At 42.1% G+C, this 19569-nt stretch overlaps 1 protein-coding gene across 1 annotated transcript; it reads right to left on the reverse strand.

Annotated features, from left to right (window-relative positions):
* Positions 1-1524: 1524 nt before the first annotated feature.
* Positions 1525-12603, reverse strand: LOC142652955 (protein QNR-71-like). Its single transcript, XM_075828662.1, has 11 exons — positions 12502-12603; positions 8832-8984; positions 8608-8751; positions 8370-8534; positions 5972-6130; positions 4709-5065; positions 4221-4382; positions 4034-4136; positions 3752-3954; positions 2139-2229; positions 1525-1742 (listed from the first exon to the last, which is right to left on the reverse strand). Exons 1-11 carry the CDS (start codon positions 12566-12568, stop codon positions 1592-1594), a joined length of 1755 nt encoding a protein of 584 aa, XP_075684777.1. The 5' UTR covers positions 12569-12603; the 3' UTR covers positions 1525-1591.
* Positions 12604-19569: the final 6966 nt, after the last annotated feature.

The raw sequence follows: 19569 nt of genomic DNA on the forward strand, positions 1-19569 counted from the left end.
AGTGACCAGCCCATTTTAGGCCCTAATGACCAAGCTATTTTATTTGTTTTTCTATAGTCGCATTCAAAGAGCTATAACCTTTTTATTTTTTCGTCTACATAGCTGTATGAGGACTTGTTTTTTGCAGGATTAGTTGTGCTTTTTGGGTACATATAATTTTTATATTAACTTTTATTAACCTTTTGGGGGGGGGGGGGGATTATAAAAAAAAACTGAAATTCCGCCATTGTTCTATGCGTTTTTAAACTGATGCCGTTCACTGTGCGACGTAAATAACATGTTACCTTTATTCTATGGGTCGGTACGATTACGGCGATACCACATATGTAGAGGTTTTTTTATGTTTTACAACTTTTGCACAATAAAAACACTTTTGAACTAAAATTATTTGTTTTTGCATCGTCGCTTTCCAAGAGCCGTAATTTTTTTATTTTTCCATCAATGTAGTGATTTTTGGGCTTGTTTTCTGCGGGACAAGACGTAGTTTTGAATGGTACTGTTTTGGGGTGCATGGGACTTGATTCATTTTTATTATGACTTTTTGGGGGCAATGGAAAAAAATTCCAATTTCGCCATGTTTTTTTGCGTTTTTTTTTTACGGTGTTCACTTTGCGGTTTAAATTACATATTAACTTTATTAATGGAGTCATTACGGTCGCAGCGATACCACATATGTGTACTTTTTTTTTTTATACTTTTACTAAATAAAACCACTTTTTATGGAAAAAAATGGATTTTTTTACTGTACTTTTTATTAATAATCTTTATTTCACTTTGATGACTTATTTTATTAGTCCCACTAGGGGACTTTACTGTGCGATCTTCCGATCGCTGCTATAATGCTCTGGTATACTTCGTATACCAGAGCATTATTGCCTGTCAGTGTAAATCTGACAGGCAATCTGTTAGGACGTGCCTCCGGCGCGTCCTAACAGGCATATGTCCAGGGCAGACCTGGGGGCTTTTATCAGGCCCCCGACTGCCATAACACCCCATTGGAGACCCGCGATTGCATTTGCGGGCCGCCGATGGGTGACAGAGGGAGCTCACTCCCTCTGTAAACAAAGTTAAATGCCGCGGTCGCTATTGACGGCGGCATTTAACGGGTTAAACGGCCGCGATCGAAGTAAACTTCGATGGCGGGCGTTGGAGCAGGAGCTCAGCTGTCATCAGACAGCAGAGCCCCAGCTCCTGCCTGCACGGGAGACCCGTGCAGGACTTAGACTAGGCTGACGTGAAAAGGAGTCAGCCTAGCCTAAAGCCCATTAGTGACAGACGTAAAAAGGCGTATTAGTGGTCACTAAGGGGTTAAATGTATTTGTCTTAGATTGTTGTATTTTTAAACGGGAGGATTCCTCATATTTGGACAAGGACATACTTTCCTATGCTTATCTGCTTTTCTTCTAGGACTTTAGTAAACAGGAGATTATAGAACAATACTGTTAAGAAATATTGCATCTGTTATGGTTTCAGACTGCAAGAATTTAAATAAATGAGCTACTTTATTGACAAGTATTCCTACTACAGAGTAATCACTTTACATGACCAGCAGAATACCAACACACGGCAGACATTCAAGTTTTAAGCAGAGTTATATTATTGTAGCCTTGCTTCTCAGGAGTGGATCATTCTCATGGTTTTGGTTGAAGAGAACATCTTTGATCTGACTGAAATACACAGAGATTCCATCACCACTCCTTCCAGCTGATGCATTTGCAATAGGTTTGTATTGCTTGGATTTCCTAGGAGAAAAATAAATGTATATGTTTAGGAAACCAAAATTACTGCACACTTTAGTAAAAAGTATATAGATTTGCAGTTAATGGGCTACCAAGACAAGGCGGTCTTTATGACAGGGTTCTGACAGTATTGCACAAGGCAATCAACAATTGTGCTAGATCAGCATGCCATCACGTAATGTTAACCTATAGGAGGGGGGGGGGTCTCACATGAGCGTCAGCTCAATAGGAGGAGCCTGGCATCATGTAGTCTATATAGTATCCTTAGACCAGTAAGTGAGAGGAATATGTAAGCATGCTATAGAGAGGACATTAGGTTTGGGTGGAGGTTTTGGACGTTGAAATCTAGACTACTTTAATACCATTACATGGGTAATTGAAAATGCAGTAATAACTCACTTGTACAAGGCAATGCCAATTACCAAAGCAACAAGAGCAACCAAACCTATAGGAATAAGTACTGAATAAACCGTCTGTGGTGATCTAGAACCTAGAAATGGGAGGAGAAAAAATAAAAAATTGTAAAAATACTACTGGCTTCTAATATGTACTGTTATACAAGTAAAATAAATAGTTTTTATCCATTTAATGGGTGACAGATGCTGCAGCTGTTTGTTCCTTATTTACATGTCCCAATTAGTAACCACCAAACTGCATTTTTCTTCTAAGCTATTTTTTGGTCCCTTCATTTTAGGCAGGAGTTTTAAAAAACATTTGGGAGAGCAACATCACCTCAAGGCCCCTTAAAGGAACAGTGTTACCACAATTTTTTTTTTAAAATATGTTAAAGAGGTTAGTGCTTTATTAAAAACGTTTGGATTAATTTGTGTGTTACTTTTTCATTTTTACACTTTTTCTTCCCTATGGGGGCTGCCATTTTTTTTTCCATTTCTGTATGTGTCGATTAACGACACATACAGACATGGAATATGGCAGCTCCAGTCCCATAGGGACTGCGAACGGGGCCCGTTCCATCCACTAACATGTACGCCGCTGTGTGGGAACGACGCATGCGCCGCTCCCACACAGTTCAATTTGAAATGCACGCCGTCCGGCGCCATTTTCCTGTAGACCGGAAGTCGCGGCCGGACAGTAAGATTACTACTTCCGGTTGCAGCTTCCGGACTTGTGCACATGGAGCAGCGGCAGCAGACAGAGCGGACGGACCGGAGGGAGCGGCGGCGACTGGAGCAGGTAAGGGATTTCTATGTATGTTTCAGTGTGTTTTACTAGTGTATGTAAACCTTCTACACTGTGTGTTAGCTCAAAAAATGGCGACAGTGTAGGAGGTTAGGCCGTTCAAACCCCTCGTTTCTCCCGGCAATAGCCAGGATAAAGGAGGGGGGGGATGCTGAGAGCTCACTAGAGCGAGTGCTTTTTACCCAATTTTGCAGCATAAAGCCAATGTGGTTGCTTTACCACATGCAATGCTGCAATTTTGGGAATGGCTCTATCTAGTGACCAGCAATGGGAAATATTATAAATTAGAATCCAATTTAATATATTTCCTGACTCGTGAAAAAAAAAAATAAAAAAAATTAGAACAATGTTTAATCACCTACACACTAATTGTTTAACTAAAAACAAAAAAAAACAAAAACAAAAACAAAAAAACATGTTTTGCTGGCAACACATTCCCTTTAAAGGAACAATGAACCTAACACTACTAAATGGGAGGTGAACTGGTCCACAGTCAGTCTGCAGGATATTCTACATGTTCCCAAAACAAACTTGTAGAAATCATGGAGAACAGGTTATTTTTCGCTTATCTTTTGGCTGGTGAGTGACTTGGGTGGGGTGGGCAGCAGAGGCTCCGGTGCAATGGCTGATCTCCTGGAACACAAGATTAACTTTTATGTTCCTGCTTTGAATTGCAATTGGAGGGGGAAGCGCTAGGATTATTATTATAAAAGTCTTCAACTTACACTAGATGTTGCTGTAAGGGGGAACTTGTTCAGACTGTCTATTCTATACAAGCTAGATGACAATCTTTCATAGGCATCATCACTTACCATCATCTATAGACACCAGAGTACTAGCGAGAGCCAAACTTGCACTGTCACTCAATGTAATATTTACACAGTAGGATCCAGGCTCAAATGCTCTCCTCAGGGTCAGCAAACATTGAACAGAAGACGGAACTACATCACAGACCATGTCCTGGGGAACCATGCAACTAGCATCTGAGACTACTGTGCAGGCATCTGTAGGCAAGCTGAAAGAACAGAGGTCGTCTCAAAGAACAGCATTTTCAGTGTCACAGAATTTTGTTTTTATTCTGTTTATAGACATACCTTCCTTGGCAAGTCACCACAAAGTCAATTACGGAGTTTTCAGTCTGAGATGTAGATACTTGAACACGTGTCATTTCAACAATGTTGACCTCAAGGATACCATCTATAATGAAGAGGAATTAAGGCTCTTCTAGGCACTGATCATTCTAAAGCTACAGTAGCAGTGTCAAAAATGTCAGCGACTAACCTACAACTGTAATCTTGGTGTTGTAATATCCATATCTGTATATGAAGCAGCCAGGGGCAGGAGTTGTAGGTGGCATGGTTGTATCAACAGTGGTAACATTTGGCATTTCAGTCGTCATTGGAAAAGTTTCTGTTTCAAACGGTGGCAGTTCTGTCGAGTTATCTGCAATGAGGAAAAACAAAAATTACAGCCCCGTGCACGAAGCCATATTACAGCCCAGTGTTGCAGAGCCTTACTAGATCACCCGAAGAGGTATAGTAAGGCCCAAGTACATGTTCATATGCCTCAGATTTCTTTGTACTGAATCCAGTGGAAAAAAAAGCAGGGATCACTGCATAAGTTATATAATGTAGAAATTCTTCCCTAGAACTTTGGCAAAATCTCTCCTACATATTACACCCCACAACATTCAAGCCCCAGTGGCTCCATGAGCCCTAAAACAACCTGCAATCATAGAATAAGCGTGAATAAATGTGGTTTTTGCTTACCAGTGGTGAGAGTTCTGGTGGTTGATTGTATATGTGTTGTAGGGACTGGAGTGGATGTTGTAGGGACTGGAGTGGGTGTAACAGGTTTACACGGGCCAGGAATGGCAGCTTTGATGGTCAAATGAACACTAAAATTTCCAAGCAATGTATATGTATGACTAGATACTGGGTTATTGGAAACAAATGATCCACTACCATCACCATAGTCCCAGTCAAATGTCACTTCAGATTTATTAAGATAATGGCTTGGATCATGGATTTGGATATCAAATTGAATTGGGGAATCCTTAATGAAGATACTGTCTGAGGAATTCTTGTCATTCTTCTGGGAAAGGTTCACATAAAATGGAATTTGATCTTGGAAAGGAGGAAGAAAAATATTTCAGTTTGTGCATCAAACATTTTAAAAAGTTAGATATAAATACTACTCAGCTAAACACTGCTACAATAGAGCATTGTGAGTGTTGGTGGTGCTTGAACAGTGGTTGAAAAAGCATACAAAGTATCCTCCAACAATAAGCTGATCACAGGGTGTCCTGCTGCTGGGACCCCTGGTGATTGGCTGCAATTTCTGACAAGTGTTCAATTGCCCTGCAGCGCCATCACTGGGGAAAATGAAGCATTACACAGCTCACTGAAATCAATGGGCTATCAACAGATGTGGCAAGTATCTGAAGTGAGAAGCTTTGTAGCTGCATGGTTAACATGGAGGGTCCTATACGGCACCCTCAACTCAGAATTCTGTTATTGGGTATTTGAAAATGGGCTTTCTAAATCAGACTACTCCTTTAAAACCCAAAAAGCTGCCAGAGTGTGGGGGACAATTTCAAACTCTTAAAAGGGGAACTTTACCTTAATGTACAGCATGGTCTACATATTTATGCATTGTGCCAGGTTTTATTCCCCCTAGGTGGAGTCTTCAGAAGTGGCCTGTGCAACCTAGTTTACCTAGGTGAAGTTTATTGCACTGTAATATTGGGGCTGTTTATTTGTACAGGTGTTGGCTCACTGGCATGGCCCAATTAGCTTGGTGCCATTATCCACCTGGCTGAACCGTGTCTAACGGAGTTTCAAGATACGTGGCATTATACCTGCTGCAGCATGTATGCAGTGAAAGAAGGCCTAGAGAAGTTTAATTACCAGAAACTTTTCAGCAACACAGCTGCACAGGGCAGTAAACCACCCAGGCCCTCCCTCACAAGGGTGCACTGGAGTTTAATAGCCACAATATAAAAATGTATATTTGCAAATTTCACAACTTACCAGTTACAACATAGATACTGCTTGCTGTAGCAACTGGGTAATGTCTCCGATAACCTTTCCTGAAGACAGTGACCTCAATCATTTGTGTGCCGGCTGTGATGTTTGTAGTATTTATGGACAGAATAGCAGAAGATCTCCCAATCTTTTGGTAATACTGGCCTAATAAGAAAGAACAAGGCTTGAATCGGCTATGTGGATTAAAGAAACATGTATATGCTATTATTGCTTTCATAGAATATGTATAATGGATAAGCATGATCATCATAAGAGCCTTGTTGTCTAATGGTCAGCCTCCATGATGCATCTTAAAGGGAACCGGTCACACCAAAACAGGTAGTCCGATCTGCAGGCAGCATGTTAGAGCGGAGTAGATTAGTATTTAGGTTGTGTGGGAAAATATTCAATAGAACTAGCAATTCATTGATTTAAATACCAGTTTATTCTGGGCTATGGAGTCAAGTGGGCAGTCCTACTAAATTGTATGCAATCAAACAGGAAAGGCTGTAGATCATGGAGTGACACCACCTCTGGACTCCCAAGCCCAGAATGAGCAGGGATTTAACAAGTTACACTGAATCTTTTCCCACAATATCTGCTCAGCTCCTCCTGCTCTATAACAAGCTGCCCATTGATGGGACAGCATGCACAATGTGATGGTTCCCATGAAGCCCCTAGGGTAACGCAATTATATTCAGAGACATTTCAGTTTTAAAGTGAACACCAAATACTGTCTTGGTGAATATTATATTAGTCCCGTCATTTGCTCTTCAAAGGGGAACACGTCAGGGATGCCCCTTATCGCCCGCTCTATTTAGTTTAGCAATTGAGGCATTAGCTTTGCAGATACGTTCCTCTCCACTTATAACTATAGCAGATCGTACAGACACCATTGGTCTCTATGCAGACGACATGGTGCTTTTCATGGATAGAGTGCAGGATACCCTTCCCTCGGTTATAAATCTTATTAAATGTTGGACAATATTCCGGTCTTTCTATTAATTGGGGGAAATCATCTCTTATGTCCCTGTCCAAAGTACAGCCCCCTGGCCTGTCGCCATTGCCTTTAGTAGACAATTTCAAATATTTTGGCATATTTATAACTAAGCTTCCAGATGTTGACCTTTTAAACGGGTTACCGCTATTGGGCTTCACCCATTCTAAATTTAACGCATCGGGTAAATTGCCTTTATTGGTCCCTGGCCGTATAAACCTGGTTAAAATGATTGTTGCCTAAATTTTTTATATGCCCTTCAACATGGCCCGGTTGTTGTACCTAAATCATTTTTTAAACAGCTTAACTCCTGGTTATCACCGTTTATATGGGGTAATGCTAGACCCAAACTTCGTTATCCACGCTCCAAAGGCCTAAGGCACTGGCAGGAACGGTTCTGCCAGATTCTTTTTATATTATTTAGCGGGCCAGCTTAAAACCTTAAGTTTCTGGATGCCTGAAAAGGATCTTCCCAACTCAGAGCACCATTTGGCTCATGTACTTGGGAGTCAATGTTTGCTGGATTCCCTCGAAGTAAATTCTCTCCCTGCCCCTACACAAGCTAGCTCGTGTGGTTTGGAGACAAGCAAAAAAACAGCTGGGTTACAATGACATTGTGTCTGAAGTGCCTTTCTAGAACAGAACAATGCTTCTTATTTTCTTTTAATGCCACCATGGTTATCTCCAGCTATTGGGACTACAGGGAACCTATATGAAGATAATGTCTTATTTTAATTTACTCAGTCGCAGACTAAGTATGACATACCATGAACCCATTTTCATAGGTATCTACAGATTGGTTATATTTTACAAACCGAATTCCATCATTTGAGAATTAACTTAATCTCTTCCTTCCCACTGACAGGAATTCTTAAATCACAGGGTCCGCAAGGACTGATCCACTCTATTTACCCACTTATCCAGAACGGTGAATTCAACACCACTTACTGTAGAAAGTAGATGGAAACAATGGGATAATGGATAAGATATTCAAAATGGGATAATTGCCTTCTTCAGACTAAATTGAGATGCCATGTTCCAGAGGCAGATTTTTGGCATATGATGTGGTCATGTACCCTCATTAGGGACTTTTGAAAAGACATACTATCACCGTTATATTCTTTATTACATGTAAGCTTTCCTTTATGTCCTAAGATATGTTTGTTTGGTATATTGGATGGGGAGGCATGGAATCACCATACAGGAATTTTTTGAGAGAAACGGTTTCTAGCACGAAAAACTATAGCACAACATTGGATGAATGATCGACTTCCCGCCATTGGTCATTGGAAGGGATTGGTAAATTCTGTGATATATCTTTCGAGAAGGTTATATTTCTGAATCGGTTGTAGTACTAAGTTTTCTAAAATTTGGATCTTGGTCTTAGGCGCTACCCAAGATCCTTACCTTGTGTGGAGAAGATGTAAATGAAGTTATGTCTTCTCCACTGGGGGTGATCTGGGAATGGGCTTCCATCTGGAAAGTTGTTGGCAAAACGGCAGTTTGCTTCATCACAGAAATCCATCCACTTGGTCCAGTTATACACATATTGGTCTGGGGAGCTGGTGGAGACTAAATAGACAATTTATTGTAATGCCATCTAAATATCTATATGCATGGTACACTACGGTTTCACTGCATTTACCATTTCCACATCCTCTTTCATAAACCAAGTCTCCATCTTCATTTTCTTTTTGACATCTGGGAAACTGTAGGGTCACGGCAAAAGTCACATTTGACCCTATCAGTGCAGGACTGTCACTGGTCAATAATGCCACCACTTTGCCACCTAGATAACAGATTAAGCCAGCATGACTTTAAGTTACATTTACAATTTCTTATTGAGAATATAGTAATTTTTATTATCACCTCTCCAGCAGTTTTCCCATCTAGCATCACCAGACTTCCAGGCAGGGTAGAGCTTCTCATCCCATGAGTTGGTATCAGGAGACCAGCCACTTATGTGGTTACGGTGATCTTTAGAGCCAGATCTCCTTCCAAACTCCATTACATCCTGAAACCCTGTAAAGTTGTACATGGTGTTTCAATACAGAATTGCAAAACCAGAAATTATCTACAGATTAATTGTTCTACAAAGTGTATTCAAGCAGATAAATGCCCAGCAATGAATTAAACAAGGCAGTGAAATGCCCCCTATGTTCCTTGTCACCAAGACACTACAAGAACCAATGGCAGATCATAGGGCGTATTGGGCGGCCGCCCAAAGTACAATGTAGTTTTGTCGTGTTTTTTTCTGCGATTCGCAGCAAATACCGCAACGAAACAGCATTGTATATGTCCTGCAAAAGGACCTTTAGACATAAGGTCACATGACCTCATCTCTGAAGTTCTTACTATTGTTTAGAGACCTGCTGCTCACATGACCGCAGGTCCATGAGAAGCAGCAAGACTCCACAGAGAAGACTGAGGTGAGCTGCTAAGTATAAGGGGTCTGTATCAGTTTAAGGGGTTTAGGGTCTGTATATTTAGGGGTCTGTTTTAGTTTGATGTCTGGGGTCTATTATTTTATTGGGTCTATTTAGGGGGCCTGCTCTAGGGTCTATTAGTTTAGGGGTCTGGTCGTCTGCATTACTTAAGGGAGTCAGGTTTGGGGTCAGGTCTAGGGTCTGTATTAGTTTAGGAATCTTTATTTAGGGGTCTGTATTAGCTTAGCAGGTATGGTCTGGGATCTGTATTAAGGGAGTCAGGTTTGGGGTCATTAGTGTAGTGGGTCCGGTCTGAGGTCGGTATTTATTTAGGCTTCTTGTTATGGGATCTGTATTTGTTTAGGGGGGGGGGGGGTCTGGTCTGGGGACTGCAATAGTTTAGAAGGTCTGGTTCTGTATGTATTCTATAATCTAGTCTGGGGTCCATATTTATTAGTTTAAGTAAAAGGGGTTGTCCGGGCACAATCGATAGGTCATCAGTTTAAAAAACGGTCTGTGCCCGGACAACCCCTTTAATGTATGCTTCTGGGCCTTGGTGTCTAAAATTTGTGTGTTTCTATAGAGGCTGGAAATGGCTGCAGAAGCGATGGGCAAAGATGTCTCATCAGGAGAAGTCGCCGTAACTGTCTGCGTCAGATGAAAAGAAAACAGCTCCCATCAGATAAGACATCACCTGTGAGTCACTGGATCTATAGGGGACCTGTCCCCTCTCCTGACATGTCTGTTGTAGGAAATCCTTGTATTCTACATAGCCTTGTGTACCCAGGACTAATAGACAAATGTGTGTTACCATTCCCATTGTCAAGCCCAAGTTTGGAGGGGGGGGGGGGGTTGACAGCCCAGGGCCTATGGTCTATTAATCCACCACTGACAAGAACAGCGTTTACCTTCTATCTACAGTATTAAAGAGATACAGCATCTATGTACATTACTCACAGCTCAGAAGCGGGACAGAAAAGTTTATTAATATGGCAATAAAGGAACATACACTGAATGAGCTGCAGCTTCTAGGTAACTGTACGGTGGCAATTGTAGAAGTGGCGCATAACTTGTAGCTACAAAATCCACCCCACCTAGCACGTGCCATCTAGAATACTGGCGTCTCACGTGGCAGATGTGTCTTTGGGCATTCTCAGGCTCCATTTCTTCCGAAATCAGCGTACAGAAGGAGCAACCAGAGAGCCTTTCAGTAATGAGGCATGGGTGAGGGGTTTAAGTAGAGGGTGTTCATGCCAGCCAGATTGATCAAGAGTACTAATATTAGGTCGTGTGGGCTAAGTGATGAGCATCTCTGCTCAGGTTTTTGTGTATCCTTTTCGCATACTTGCAAATTCATATTACTAGTGCAAAAACTACTCTTCTCTAGGCACAGGCAGTAAAAGTCACTAACACCCCACCCATTAATGATAATGAGGTGAAAATATTAAGGTTCACAGCAGATAGGACTTTAGACTAGTCTGGACTGTAGCATTGGTCCTGCTAGTTCCCAGTAGCTACCAAAAACCACATTTATCTAAAACTAGAAACAAGGGTTGCCCAGCTTCCCAAGATTATGATCAGCCCCAACAGTTACACGAATGATCCTACTATCAACATACCAGATATAACTAGAAGATCAGGGGCACATACATTCTAAAATAAACAGAATGGGATTGCACACAGTAGCAGATGTCCGGTCGTAACTGGACCATCAACGCATGGTTTTGACCGGCAACATACATGATTGATTACTTTTTCGGACAGACATTGGTCAGTTGTGGGCAATTGAGAGAAGGATAACTATTGTCCATTACGACTCATTGTGGTGTCTAATGTCGATGATGCACGAGATAAGTTCACTTGAAACGGCAATAAGATTTTAATAACCAACACGAGAGAAATAGGTTTTATGCCCTCAAAATACATACGGGCCTGTTCACATCAGCATTGCCCTTGCGGTGAGGAGTTGCGTCTGAGGCTTCCCTCAGCAGAAAGGCAAACTGAAACCCTTGCTTCCGTTTCCCTCACCATTGATCTCAATGGTGACGTAAACGTTACTAACCGTTTCCATTTGTTACCGTTGTGACAGGGTTCCGTTCTTAACGGTACCAATAGCGCAGTCGACTGCGCTATTGATTCCGTCAAAACAGAACCCTGATGGAAGGGTAACACTGATGTGAACACAGCCTTAGCAACAAAGGATTCATATTTAAAAATTATGCGCAATCGTACACACCCATGCAAATTTCTCTAGGACACACGCATTTAACCACGTGGTGCCCTTTAGGCTGGGTTCAAAAGCAGGCGGTGGCAGTTTAGTGTATCCAAACATTTCATTAAAGTCTATAGTGAAATATAAAATGCACGACATTCAACTGCATTTTGGTTTGTGGTATTTGAGGCAACTTTGGGGGGGGGGGGGTCAGTGACTTTTTCCAAACGCAGCATGCTCTGGATATGATATTTTTCCCCATAGGCTTCTTTAGGGCTTGTCCACAATAATGGAACATTGATGCGTATTTCCCATCAGGAATAGCGGACGGAAAATACGCAGCAGAATACAGTAGCAGCAAAGTGGGTGAGAACTGCAGCATGTTAATCCCGGCTGCGGAAAGGACCAAATTTATGCATTTTTCCCAGGAGGAGATGTCATCGCACAGCATTGGAAAAAAAAATTAAAAAAAAAGCAGCAAAGTCCACACCATTTTCCACAATTAAAAAAAAATAAAAATGCAGGAAATGGTGCGGTTTTTCCACCGTGGAAGTTCTGCTAGTTTAAAAGGCAACGCTGCAGACATTTTTGGCAGCAATTCCATTATGTGTGGACAAGCCCTTACAGGACGTAGGACCCATTCAACCAGTTCGAGTAAACACAAAATCAACGCGATGTCAACTATATCCTTCCAGGTGGGTCTATTTACATAAGAACAGGCACAAAACATAGATTTCAGACTTACATTACTGAAGTACAATGTTTCACTTTCTGTGGGCATACAAGTCACCAGTATACATTCTACATCTGGTAGCACTACAGCTGCTAACCACCTTACTCTACACCATGACTAAACCAACAAAGTGTAAAACTCGTATACAGATCTTAAAACCTCACTTACGGTTTCCTGCCTGAATGACTGAGACTAGGCAAAGTAGCACTAAACCTTCCACTACTGCAGGCAGCATCTCGGAAGGTGAATGAGCTTGTCAGAGATCAGCACACCAGCATTTAAACTGAGCTCAACAGGTCACAGCTGCAGGAGATATCAGCCAGTCCCCACAATCCCTCCTCCTGATTATGAGAAGTCTGCAGGCCCATCATGTGATGGAATTAAGGAAAGATGTCTGATTTCAAGTATAGGAGCCGGCCTCCCTGTTCATGTGCTTATCAGTCACTCCCATTAAACTCAAACTTTTTAAGGCCTTGTTCACACAAAGTTTTTTTGCAGGCAGAAAAATCTGAAGGAATTTTGAGGCAGATTTTGACATGCCTGCAAATTCTTGCCGCGATTTTCGCGGGCCTTTTTCACCCGCAGCAATTGAGCGCCATGGGCAAAAAACGCAAAGAAAAACGCTTTCTCTGACTTCCATTGATTTCAAAAGGAGGTCAGAGGCGGAACCAAGGCAAGAAAGAGCATGCCACTTTTTATTATGGCGAGCGGCTAAAAACTACCGCGGAAAAAAACGTCTTTGCTTCCCATTGAAGTCAATTTCATCTTGTGGTCTAAATTACAAGTTAACTTCATTGTTTTGGTCATTATGGTCACGGTGATACCATATATGTGTACTTTTATTTCTTTTTTACACTTTTACTAAATAAAACCACTTTTTAATGGAATCTTTTATATTTTTTTTAACTGTAATCTTTATTCATAATTTTTATTTACTTATTTTTTTAGTCGCTATAGGGGACTTTACTATGCGATCTTTAGTACTTAGTATACCAAAGCATTATTGCCTGACAGTGTAAAACTGACAGGCAATCTATTAGGACGTGCCTCTGGCCTTTGTTAGGCCCTCGGCTGCCATGACACCCCATTGGAGGCCCGCAATTGCGTTTGGCTCCCTCCCTCTGTAAAGGAATTAAATGCTGCAGCCGCTATTGACCACAGCATTTAAGAGATTAAATGTCTGCGATCTGAGTAAACTTCGATCAGACAGCCGAGTAACTGCTCCAGCCTGCACAGGACACCCGTGCAAGACTTAGACTAGGCTGCCGTGAAAAGGCAGCCGCCTAGCCTAAGGCTCCTTAGTGACGGCTGTGAAAAGGCGTATTGGTGGTCACTTAGGGGTTAAACACATTCGAATGGTCGACTGGCGACTGGGGTATATAATTAATTTGAATTCTAAATGTTACGCACATTACTTGGCCTTGTCGTTAAGTTCCTTTAAAACATAGTTACATAGTTACATAGTTTGTACGGTTGAAAAAAGACACATGTCCATCAAGTTCAACCAAGGGATGGGAAAGGGGAAGTAAAAAATTTCTACACATAGCAGTTAATATTTTTTTGTTCTAGGAAATTATCTAAGCCTTTTTTAAAGCCATCTACTGTCCCTGCTGCGACCAGCTCCTGCGGTAGGCTATTCCATAGATTCACAGTTCTCACAGTAAAGAAGCCTTGTCGCCTCTGCAGGTTGAACCTTTTTTTCTCCAGACGGAGGGAGTGCCCCCTTGTTTTTTGAGGGGGTTTTACATGGAACAGGATTTCACCATATTTTTTGTATGCGCCATTCATATATTTATATAAGTTAATCATGTCCCCCCTTAGTCGTCTTTTCTCAAGGCTAAATAGGTTTAGTTCTTTTAATCTTTCCTCATAACTTAGATTCTCCATGCCCCTTATTAGCTTCGTTGCTCTTCTTTCTTTCTTTCTTTCTTTCTTTCTTTCTTTCTTTCTTTCTTTCTTTCTTTCTTTCTTTCTTTCTTTCTTTCTTTCTTTCTTTCTTTCTTTCTTTCTTTCTTTCTATGAACTGGAGCCCAGAACTGGACTGCATATTCTAGATGAGGCCTCACTAATGCTTTGTAAAGTGGTAATATTACATCCCTGTCCCGCGAGTCCATGCCTCTTTTTATACACGACAATATTTTGCTGGCCTTTGAAGCAGCTGATTGACACTGCATGCTGAAATTTAGTTTATGATTTACAAGTACACCCAGATCCTTCTCAACAATTGACTCCCCCAGTGTAGCTCCCCCTAGGACATATGATGCTTGCAGGTTTTTCGTACCCAGATGCATAACTTTACATTTATCTACATTAAACTTCATTTGCCAAGTGGACGCCCAAACACTTAGTTTGTTTAAATCTGCCTGCAATTCACAAACATCTTCCATAGTCTGAACTATATTGCATAGCTTGGTGTCATCTGCAAAAATAGAAATAGTGCTATTAATCCCATCCTCTATATCATTAATAAATAAGTTGAATAATAGTGGTCCCAGCACTGAACCCTGGGGTACACCACTTATAACTGGGGACCATTCAGAGTAGGAATCATTGACCACAACTCTCTGAATACGGTCCTTGAGCCAATTCTCAATCCAATTACAAACTATACTTTCTAAACCTATAGTCCTTAATTTACCCATTAGATGTCTATGAAGGACAGTGTCAAATGCCTTTGCAAAGTCCAAAAACACTATATCCACAGCGGCCCCTCTGTCTAGGCTTCTGCTTACCTCTTCATAAAAACAAATCAGGTTGGTTTGACAGCTTCTGTCCTTTGTAAAAGCATGCTGGCTGTCACTTATAATACTATTTATTGTCACATAATTCTGTATATAGTCCCTCAATAGCCCCTCAAACATTTTCCCCACAATTGATGTTAAGCTTACTGGTCTATAATTACCCGGCGAAGACCTAGAGCCCTTTTTGAAAATAGGCACCACATTTGCCCTGCGCCAGTCCCTTGGCACTATACCACTCATGAGAGACTCTCTAAATATTATGAAGAGGGGGACAGAAATAACTGAACTAAGCTCTTTAAGAACTCTAGGGTGTAACCCATCTGGTCCCGGGGCCTTGTGTACATTTATTTTATTTAATTTAGCTTGGACCATATCTACATTCATCCAATTCAGTATATCAACTGATATATTAACAGCACCGGCAGCGGTTACATCAGCTGCTCCTTCTTCTGTTGTATATACAGAGCGGAAGAACCCATTTAGTAACTCTGCCTTCTCTTGATCCCCTGTGACCAACTCCCCATTACCACTATCTAAGGGTCCTACATGTTCAGACCTGGGCTTTTTTGCATTTATATGCTTGAAGAATTTTTTAGGATTTGTTTTACTATCCTTGGCCACCTGCCTTTCATTTTGTATTTTTGCTGATTTTATTACATTTTTACAGATTTTATTAAGCTCTTTATATTTTACAAAGGCTGCAGATATACCCTCAGATTTGTATTTTTTAAATGCCCTTTTTTTGTCATGTATTGCCCCTTTCACAGAAGGTGTAAGCCATGTGGGGTTTAATTTGAGTCGTTTATACTTGTTACCTGTAGGAATACATTTTGCACTATAATTACCCAACGTAGATTTGAAAATCTCCCATTTATCATTTGTCCCATTATTTGACATTAGTTCTTCCCAGTCTATATCCTGAATTGCCGCCCTCATCCTGGGGAAATTGGCTTTCTTAAAATTAAATGTTTTTGCCCTCCCAGCCTGCGTTTGTTTTTTACAGTAGAGGTAAAATATAACTATATTATGATCACTGTTACCAAGGTTTTCACGAACATTGACATTCCCAACAAGCTCTGCATTATTAGAAATGACCAGATCCAACAGAGCTTCACCTCTAGTCGGGTCTTCCACAAACTGGCACATAAAATTTTCCTGCAACAGGTTGAGGAAATGTCTCCCCTTTGCAGTTGAAGCCGAACCATGACACCAATTAATATCCCGATAATTAAAATCTCCCATTATCACAACAGTACCCGCCTGTGCAGCCCGCTCCATTTGTTTATATATTTGACCTTCTATCTCTTCAGTTATATTGGGGGGTCTATAGATTACACCAAAAGTAATTTTTTCAGTGTTTACTTCCCTTTGTAATTCCACCCACAAGGTTTCAACCTCCTCACAGTCTTCACCCTCTAATGTCTCATTTACACTCACCTTCATATCGCTTCTCACATACAGACATACACCACCACCTTTCCTATTTGCCCTGTCTTTCCGAAACAGTGTAAAACCCTGTAGATTTACAGCCCAGTCATGTGAAGAGTCCAGCCATGTTTCAGCAACACCAACTATATCTATATCTTCTTCCAGTATTAAGGCCTCCAGCTCCCCCATTTTGCTTGCTAGACTTCTGGCATTTGTGAACATACACTTTAACTTGCCTTTAAATGTTTCACTTTCACTATCAGAAATGTGATTATTTGACATTTGGGCCTTTTTATTTTCACTGCTGTTTTGTAACAAAAGGATCTCCTTATCTTGTTGCCTAGTCCTCTCCCCACCGTCTGTTTCTCCCCCCACCAATATAGTCTGACCCCTCTCTAACCTAACTACCCCTTTATTTCCTACATTGGCCTCCCTCCTCAGCCCTAGTTTAAACACTCCGCCACCCCAGCTAGAATTCTCTCCCCCAGCACAGCGGACCCCCTTCCATTTAGGTGCAAATCATCTGCAGAATACAGTTTGTACCCCAATGAAAAGTCAGCCCAGTGCTCTAGGAACCCAAATCCTTCTCCTCTACACCAAGACTTAAGCCATGCATTTAACTGCCTGAGCTCCCGCTGTCTTTCCTGTGATGCGCATGGCACAGGCAGTATTCCTGAGAATACAACCTTGGAGGTCCTTCCCTTCAGCTTGTAGCCTAGTTCTTTAAAATTATTCTTAAGGCTCCTCCACCTACCATTTGTTCTGTCGTTGGTACCAACATGGACCACAACAGCTGGATCATCACCAGCCCCTCCCAGCAATTTGTCCACCCGTTCCACCACATGCCGAACCCTGGCACCAGGGAGACAGCAAACCATTCGGTTGAGGCGGTCTTGGCGACAAATTATTCTATCCGTCTTCCTGATTATAGAATCCCCTACAACTATCAATTGTCTTGGCTTACCTGCATTACCATCCCGCCGACTACTAGCTGGGCTGTTCTCCCGGCTGTTAGGGAGATCAGTATCCACTAGGGCTGCCTTTTCTGAGACTGACACCCTCGCATCATCACCCAACCTGGCAATTTTGCTTGGAATGCCAGAAACCGGATCGGCCTTCCTTGTCTTTGACCCCTTTCTACTGCCCCTAACTACATTAACCCAGCTACTTACCTGATCCTGCTCACCCATGTCTTCACCCTCCAGTTCTAACCATCCCTGTTGTTTTTCCTGAGCCCTATTGAAGTTTTTGCAATGTTTTTTCTGAAAAGGATTGTGACAAACTACCACCTTATAGACTGTGCAATTGATATTATTCCAGGTTCCAGCCTTCCTAAAGGGCGAATCTCTAATTTCTCACCTTTCACCTCAATGTCAGTCATTAACCCATAGTGACCACCAAAACGCCTTTTCACGGCAGTCACTAACGGGCCTTAGTTTGCGGCCTAGTCTAAGACCTGCACGGGTGTTTGATAAAGACCCATTCATGGGTTGAAACGTTGCAAGTGTTTTTATGCTTGGTGAATAAATCAAATACACTTCTTTGGATTATATTGAGTGCTGCAGTGACTTTCTTCGATTACCTGCACGGGTGTGCCATGCAGGCTGGAGCTAGTACTTGGTTGTCTGATGACATGGCTGTCTTATGACAGCCGGGCTCCTGTTCTAACGGTAGCAATCGAAGTTTCCTTCGATTGTGACCGTTTAACTCCTTAGATGCCGCGGTCAGTAGCGACCGTGGCATCTAAGTGGTTTACAAAGGGAGGGGGCCTCTGATGGGTTGCCATGGCAGCCAGGGGCCTGACAAAGGCCCCTAAGCCTGCCCTGGCCATGTGCCTTTTAGGCTGTGCAAGAGGCATGGCCTAATAGTTTGCCTGTCAGTTTTAGGCATAATTTAGACGAGCGTAATATACTCGCGTGCGACGCGCATGCTTTTCACGTGTGTCGTACGCACCTATATTACTCTATGGGGCAGTGCAGACAGTCCGTGAGTTTTGTGCAGCGTGAGTGCGCTGCGTAAAACTCACGACATGTTCTATATTTCCCCGTTTTTCGTGCATCACGCACCCATTGAAGTCAATGGGTGCGTGAAAACCACGCAGGTCGCACGGAAGCACTTCCGTGCGAACTGCGTGGTTCGCGCAACAGCTGTCAAACTCTGAATGTAAACAGAAAAGCACCACGTGCTTTTCTGTTTACAAACATCCAAACGGAGTGTCAAAATGATGGCGGCTGCGAGAAAATCTTGCAGCCGCGCATCATACACTGATGACACACGCAGCTGTTAAGTGCCTTTTGCGCACGCAAACGCCGCGTTTTTTGCGTGCGCAAAACGCACACGCTCGTGTAAATCAGGCCTTACACTGACAGGCAATAATGCTTTGGTATATAGAAAATTTACTTAGGCTGGGTTCACACGACCATGTTACGTACGTAATGGGTCTTCCGGCCGAAATACGTTCCGTACATTACGGACGTAACATGGTCGTGTGAACCCAGCCTAACTTGAAATTTTCATTTTGTGGAGTCCTTGAAAAAAAACAATTACTAAAGTAAATAAGAGGGGGGATAGAGGAAAACCCTACAGCACTTCCTGGAGTCTGTAGGCAGCACATACAGTACATAGGGATTAAAGTCAATTGACTGCGGGATAGAAGAGACATGGTTAATTAGCAGTACATGCAAATTAAGCAATTACTAGAAGCCCATATTAAGGCCTTATTTACACGAGCGTATTTCACGTCCGTGATACGTGCGTAAAAATCACGCACGTTGCACGGACCTATGCAAGTCAATGGGGCCATTCAGACATTCCGTGTTTTTCACGCAGCGTATGTCCGCTGCGTGAAACTCACTGCATGTCCTATACTTGAGCGTTTTTAGTGCATCACGCACCCATTGAAGTCAATGGGTGCATGAAAATCACGGACAGCACACGGACGCACATCCGTGTGCTGTGCGTGTTTCACGCAACAGTTGCTCAAGAAATTATGGGAAAAAGAGAACCACCTCCTTCATTTCATTTTGTAAACGTCAAAGCCGCGTGACATAAGGATGGCATACGCGCG

This window comes from Rhinoderma darwinii, chromosome 5 (genome assembly GCF_050947455.1).
Source record: "Rhinoderma darwinii isolate aRhiDar2 chromosome 5, aRhiDar2.hap1, whole genome shotgun sequence".
Lineage (NCBI taxonomy): Eukaryota > Metazoa > Chordata > Amphibia > Anura > Rhinodermatidae > Rhinoderma > Rhinoderma darwinii.